The sequence below is a fragment of the Melanotaenia boesemani genome, chromosome 17, assembly GCF_017639745.1.
Source record: "Melanotaenia boesemani isolate fMelBoe1 chromosome 17, fMelBoe1.pri, whole genome shotgun sequence".
Lineage (NCBI taxonomy): Eukaryota > Metazoa > Chordata > Actinopteri > Atheriniformes > Melanotaeniidae > Melanotaenia > Melanotaenia boesemani.
In genome coordinates, this window is record NC_055698.1 from 659,954 (window position 1) to 667,585 (window position 7,632).

The following is a 7,632-nucleotide window of genomic DNA, read 5'->3' on the forward strand; positions in this document are numbered from 1 at the left end:
ATAACTGATGTTTATTATCTTGATGCCAAAATTCTTGTAGTGTAAAATGTGTCCACCAGGGGGCAGAAGACACATATCAGACTGTATACAACCGGGTACGAAGCAAAGGTTTCAGAAAAATATTTAGAAGCTGTGTTAATCGAATATTATACACATGGCTTTAAAGGGTTACTTAGCACAAAAATGTAATCTTCCCCTACAAAGCAGCTTCAAATCTTGGCTGCCTGTACCTTGACTTCCTATGTTAGTGAACTTAAAGCAACTCACAACAGGAACTGATTACACCAGCATCATCTAACCCATCAAGGCTGACACACCATGACGAAAACACTAAAACATCAGGTTTTGTGTGTTTACATTATTCAATGATATACTGCATTTGTATTATTTTTATCAAGATACCTGATCAGATAGCTGATCATTGCTTCGGCTGACTCCTGGGTCTCATGTTTAGTCAGTCCTCTGCCTCCGTATTGTGATATCTCTGCTGGAGGCTGCAGATTACTGTGGCTGGGGAAGCAGTCGTCATCTCCTGTGGATTAAATGAGCCATCCACCACAGATCAGGTATGGATTCTGAGACTGGATCCTCCATGTGAGCATGACCCAGCTGGTGGTGGCTCATTGGGCTCTGATTTTCACAAGCAGCAGCTCAGAAAACGGCGCATACAGAACGAAACACTGACGTGTTGAAGATGGTCCGACTGTCCCCATGGATTAACATTCCTCCTGCAGTGGATCGTTCATCCCAGCAGTAGATGGGTTTTATCCCTTCTACAAGAAAACCACCTTAGCTCGGTTCATCTAGTCGTCCTGGGTCCTGGTAAGAGTCTTAGGAATAATGAGTAATGAGTAATATAATGTCTGAGGAGGAGCGGTGCTAAAGAGGAAGGTAAAAAAAAGTGAACCGGAGCAGTTTTCCAGGTGTTTTTATGCAGGTAAATATCTCAGGAAGCCATCAGCTTATGATGATGATGATGGACACCTGATGAAAACTGTCCATCCAAGCAGCTGCTGGACATTTATTCTCATTAAACCATCAGCGTAAACCCACCGAACACCCAGGAGCATCCGGCTGTTCCTTCCAGGGAAAACCTGGACCATTCTGATAAAACAGCTTCTTTCTTCATCAGCTAACCTCCACCAGCAGCTGGGACCTGCCAACCAGGAAAAACAAGCCGCGCAGTAAGAAATTAAAACTGGTTTTAATGGATGTTTGGTCCAGGGCCGGGTCTCACCACTGGCCAAACACGACGACACAGCAGATTGGTAAAGATGCAAACTTTCTTTTACGGCAGCGTTACCTCAGAGATAAAACAAGCTGATTCCGTGCTGTGGTAAAAACAGGCTTTAACGGCACCAGATCACACCTGACTGAAGTCGTTTGACACCAGTTTTGATTTAGGTGATGGTGGGAACGTCCGTAGTCCTGTTTACAGAAATGCTTTTCACCACGTCAACATGTTCAGCTCTCAGCATGCTCTTCATTAGTTCTTACACATCCCATAACGGATGGATGCAGACTTTTCAGAAGGAACGCTGAAGAAGACGAAAGGAGGGAAGTTTAAACAGGGGAAAAAGTTTTATTTGGTTTTCAGGTGAAAAACAGCAGAAAGAACTGAGCCGTCAGCTCAGAGGAAACAACTGAGCATCACCCGAAGGCATCATCTTATCTTCATCAAGTCACACACACACACACCTGTCTGCATGTGTGTGTGTGTGTGTGTGTGTGTGAGGAGACGAGCAGGATGGAGAAGCGTGTGCACATGTCAGGGAATGACGGTTTTCCAAGGTAAAGCCTTTTTTCATTTCCATCATCAGTCTGAGGAACGTAAACACACATGGTGTCTTTGTTTAATCATCACATCTTCAGCTGGTCCGGCTGTCTGAGGGGTACCTGAACTCATCACCAGTCACCTGACCAGTCCTCCAAACAGGTCCCGATCAGATCATCAATACTCGGACCTTTGTGAACCGAAGCCTACAGTTCTGTGTTAATGGTACCAGACTCATGTCGGGTCATGTCCAGCTTCTCTCCTCCAGTTCATATCTGTTTTTGTTTAATGATCGTAATTCTGAGCCACTTTATAGAAGAACTCATTTCCATGAATAAAAAGCGGTGGCATCTCAGCAGGAGATGGGCTCAGGAAGGATGGAGGTCAGATACTCTTGTTCTGCAGAAAACTCTGGCGGCTGCCAGTGACAGTCGAGGAGAGCGTCGTACAGCTCCTCGCTGAGCTCCATGAACGTCCTGTTGGCCTCCACCACGTCCAGCTCCAGGATGGGATCTACAACATGGAGAGGAGGAAGGAGGTCGCTGTGAAGTTACTGAAACCTGTAACGGATCTGCTTGCAGTTTACATCTTTATATAAAGTTTAAAAATTAGACCAATTCGTTTATTACGCTATGAAATAATGGAGCAAATTTAAGACCACCTTTGGAAACATGGGTTCAATTCATCATATCAACATGCATACAGAAGAGGCCTCCACAGCTCAGGTATGGGCTGACTGGATGATGGAAACAGGTGATAAATAATGTGTTGACTGATTTAAGTGCAGCATCTTAATCATAATGTGTTGCTGGGTAAAGGGCTGGACACACGGGAGGTGGTGTCGCTCCTTCTCCATCATTTCCTATGAAACCTGCGAGATGAGGCAAAAATGGCTGTTCTCCTCCAGCCAAGCGACAGGTGACATTCGTGCATGTGAAATGTTGCGCTTGTGCATGTAGACATGCACACGGGGGCGACGCGACACAAGAAAATAGAAAAATGTTGAATTTTGTCACTGCTGCCTGGCACTACAACCACCCAGCGGGCGGCTTCGCTGGTCACTTCCCGTGTGTCTTGTCCATAAGTTGAGCTGCTGTGGTTTTGAACCAGCTGCTGTTGCATGGATGGTGCACGTTTTTAACTAGCCTATACAAACTAACTCTATCCGCATGTTTGGCTCTTGGACCCCCCTCATGGAAAGGTGGTGATCGGACTGAACTATCAACTCATTTCCAAACTGAGCCAAGGTTCTGGAAAAGCTGTTAAATGATCAGATAAAAGGAGTTTTTGTCTTCTGCTAACATTTCATCTCCCCACCAGTAACTGTATTGATAAATGAGGTGGTGAAGGACTTAGACACCATACTGTGCTGCACAATTTTTTTTTAGATCTTTCCAAAACCTTCGAGTCTGTAGACCATGGGATTTTGTTCCAGGTGTTCTCAGAAATTGACTTCGAGACCACGTTGTTGGCTGGTTCCTGTCTCTCAAATGCTAAGCTTTGTGTGCAGCTCAGTAGTCTCAGCTATTAAAATATAACTAACATTGATTTTTCCCGTCTGATCTACATCCTCCTCCATGGAAAACTGCCCTGGTGATGAACTCATGCAGTAGGTTGGAAGAAATTTTCAAAAAACATGTATTCCAACAGCTATAAGTCAATAACATTACTCACCTTCAAGTCCTTCATCCTCCTGAACCGCTTCACTCTCCTTAAAAAGTAACAAAATTAATCAATAATAATAACAATAATAACAATAATAATAATAATAATAATAAAAAAAAAAATAATAATAATAAATAATAACAATAATAATAATAATAATAAATAATAATAACAATAATAATAATAATAATAATAATAATAAATAATAACAATAATAATAATAATAATAATAAATAATAATAACAATAATAATAATAATAATAATAATAATAATAATAATAATAAATAATAACAATAATAATAATAATAATAATAATAATAAATAATAATAACAATAATAATAATAATAATAAATAATAACAATAATAACAATAATAATAAATAATAACAATAATAATAATAATAAAAATAATAATAACAATAATAATAATAATAATAATAATAATAATAATAAATAATAACAATAATAATAATAATCAATAATAATAAAAATAATAATAATAATAATAAATAATAACAATAATAACAATAATAATAAATAATAACAATAATAATAATAATAAAAATAATAAATAATAACAATAATAATAATAATAATAATAAATAATAACAATAATAATAATAATAAAAATAATAATAAATAATAACAATAATAATAATAATAATAAATAATAACAATAATAATAATAATAATAATAAATAATAACAATAATAACAATAATAATAAATAATAACAATAATAATAATAATAAAAATAATAATAAATAATAACAATAATAATAATAATAATAATAATAAATAATAACAATAATAATAAAAATAATAACAATAATAATAATAATAATAAATAATAATAACAATAATAATAATAATAAAAATAATAATAAATAATAACAATAATAATAATAATAATAAATAATAATAACAATAATAATAATAATAAAAATAATAATTAATAATAACAATAATAATAATAATAATAAATAATAATAACAATAATAATAATAATAATGAAGGTAAATAATGGTGTAGCAGGGCGAGCTCACCTGTGCTTGTGGATACTGTGTGTAGTCGTACTGCTGGTAGTTGTAGCCATACATTCCTCCAGTCTGGTCGTAGCCCCAGGACGGGTAATAGCCTGGATACTGCTGGTACTGGCTGTACTGGCTATACTGGTCATAGCCGTATCTGTATTCTGAGCCGGACTGCCAGGACTGTTTCTGATCCACCTGCTGTTGCTGCTTGTTCCTTAAACTGAGAGACGGAGGACAAACATTGCTGAGCTCCAATCATTTGGTTTCTGGCACACAAACCCATTAGCTTGTTTACTGAAGGCAGAGAAGCTCCAGGTTCTTACTTGTTAGCAGCCAGACTCAACCTGAGAGGTTTAGTTCCCAGTCCTACCGCCCCCTGACACTCCTCCAATGCCCGCTTCTGGAGACGCTCGTCCGGGAACTGAACGAAGCCACAGCCCCTAAAGGACAGAAGATCGTAAAATAATATCTGACAGAAAGTTAAAGATTGTTTTAATGTGCCTTAAAGTTCAGTTTTAAACATCAAAGTAGAAGAACTTTATGTCTTTAACTGAACAGAGGACATCATATTCTCAGGAATATGTGAACATGTTGAACATCTATACCTAAAGGGTCTAGTTTACACTTTAAACAGTGACGTGGAAACACAAAGCAACTTTTTTGTCTTATTGTTCCTATACTGTCATTATGTCTGATAGATTTGTGGACAGACAGATTCTGTCTTTGCTGAGATCTTTGGACTTTCAGGTAATTAAAAACAAGCATTCAGAGCCTCCTGTCAGACAACAGCTCGAACTTCTGCTGACGATAAAATGCCAAATCTGCTCTTTATTTGGCAAATATGTTGCAAAGGAATGAACAACATTCAGAGCTGATGCCTGTTTAATATCTGTAACACTCAGAGCAGGAAACAGACACACTGAAGAGCTGCAGCGTTTCACCTGGTCAGTCTGATCAAGAATCACCTCATTATTTATTTATTTTACTGCAGTCAGAACAAACATGAAAATGTTGCTCTACATAATGAAAGTAGTAATGAAGGGTGAGAGCTGAAGCTGATATTTGACTGGGACCAGTTTAAATGGAGATGGTAACAACCAAACCTGCCCTGTTTCCTAAGTGACTTTCATATTGTGCTGCTACACATACTGTACACACTTACTTAGAGTTGCCCATGCTGTCGAGTACCACTTTTCCACCACGACAAGATGGGTAACGGTTGTAGAAGAACTCATAGAGCATCCCATCATCCACCTCTGGAGTCAGATCTCCCACAAACAGAGAATACATCTGACTGTTTGTGGGAAGAAGAAGGAAAGAGAGGCTGCTTATTCATGTAGTATCAGTGTTAATGAAAAACAAATCCAGATCTTTATTTTTTAATGCTGTCCTTCTCGTTTGGACTCACCCAGTGTCTTGTTTCCCAAAGGTAGCTCGGTTTAACTTGAATCTTGTTGGCTAAAAGAAAGTTATGTCATGTTTATCAAAATGTTTCTGAGGAGTCTCATTCAAACAGATCATTTAATAAACGAACTCCTTACCGGATTGGCTCCAGGTAAAGATTTTCCATTGACTTTTCGTAGACACCTCTCAGCTGTGGCCTCATCGGTCATCTCCACAAAACAGTAACCCAGAGCCCCACTGTGGGACAACACAATGTCAAACACTGTCAAACCTCAGAACAGAAAGCACTACAACCGAGCATCGATGACGCTCTCACCCTGTCATCTTATTCCGGATGATCCGCACACTGACCACCTGCTCTCCCATGGTGGAAAAGGCTCTGGTGATGAACTTCTCATCCATGTAGGCATCCAGCTGCAGGGCACGTGAAGCAGAAAGGCGTTCCTCAGCAATCATTCAGACTTTTTTTTGTTTGAGTGGAGAGTAAATGTAAAGCTGATTCTTTAATTCCATCACTGTCTCTCTTTAGAAAACACGAGGCCGGCATAAACACAGAGGTGACGTAGATTTGGTCCATCTTTACGTGGTACTGGTCTCAAAATGTGCTCGACAAATAAATAATTCTCCCTCGTCAACTAAAGTCAACTGAATTTCTATAAGTGTGATTTTAACAATTTACCATCTTCGCCCTGATCAGGTTTGGATGTTTGATCTAATGGTGATGTATTTAAGTTTCTAATCAATCACAGTGACGTTTCTGTGTGACCCGGATGTTAGCCAAGAGACAAACTTCCGAGTAGCGCTGGCTCTTCAGACCTGGTGGACCTCTACCATACAACAATTCTGATATGAAACAATAAAACTGCTGCTCTACAAATCAATGTACTATCAGCAAAAAACACTGAGACGCTAAAAAGGGGGCTCGTCCGTTCATAGTGCGCGTGGCGCACGCGCTGTGCTAGTTAGCTAGCTAGCTAAGAGCGTAACTGACCGATGATTTCCGGCAACAAACCAGAATAAACTTACGTTCCCCATCCACAAAGTACTCATGATGTAGTCAGGGTGAAGACTTCTCAACGAAATGGCCGAAAACAACGCCGAAGATCAACAAACGACACGCCGGCTAGCAAGCAGCTACCAGTATGAACGCTTACGAACGTTACGTCTTTACGTCACGCAGCAAGACTCCACGTCATTGCGTTCCAGTTCCATGAAATGATCTCAACGTCTGTTTCATCATTTGATACGTTTGTTTGATTGGGAATATGTGTAATTACATGTTTTTTTTTTTTTTTTGTTATTCTTTTTAGTTAGTGTTCCAAGTTCTTGTTTTTAATTTGGTTTAGATTTTGTTTATTAGATTGAAATATGATACAAAAAAAGATAAATTGTCATTTCTGGTGCATGCAGGTCTTCTAAAAACAGAACTCAGAGACAAACTGCTCTAACAGGTCTAAATCTGAAATTTTATTCAGTGTATGTTTTTACATGATGGACAGAGTCATCTTACTGGTTTTCAGAGCAGGCTGGACTTTTAAGGCTTATCCTGGTCCAGGTCTATTTGCTTAAGATAGTCTAGGCACAGAAAGAGGGGTAAAGACCAGTTTTCATGGTGGTGACTTTTCCAGGAATTTATGTCTGCTTCAGGATCTCTTATCTCACACTGAGCTTCAGGCCTAGTAGATGTTTCATATGCAGAGACGTGTTTTCATGTGGTTCCTTCAGATCTGCTCATTTCATTTAATCTAAAGCGTA

At 38.4% G+C, this 7,632-nt stretch overlaps 1 protein-coding gene across 1 annotated transcript; it reads right to left on the reverse strand.

Annotated features, from left to right (window-relative positions):
• Positions 1–1,568: 1,568 nt before the first annotated feature.
• On the reverse strand, positions 1,569–7,061 carry LOC121656985 (tRNA selenocysteine 1-associated protein 1-like). Its single transcript, XM_042012333.1, has 9 exons — positions 6,904–7,061; positions 6,194–6,291; positions 6,015–6,114; positions 5,882–5,931; positions 5,636–5,767; positions 4,797–4,913; positions 4,486–4,693; positions 3,449–3,485; positions 1,569–2,287 (listed from the first exon to the last, which is right to left on the reverse strand). The coding sequence occupies exons 1-9, from the start codon at positions 6,925–6,927 to the stop codon at positions 2,127–2,129; spliced, it is 927 nt and encodes a 308-aa protein (XP_041868267.1). The 5' UTR covers positions 6,928–7,061; the 3' UTR covers positions 1,569–2,126.
• Between the last annotated feature and the right edge of the window lie 571 nt (positions 7,062–7,632).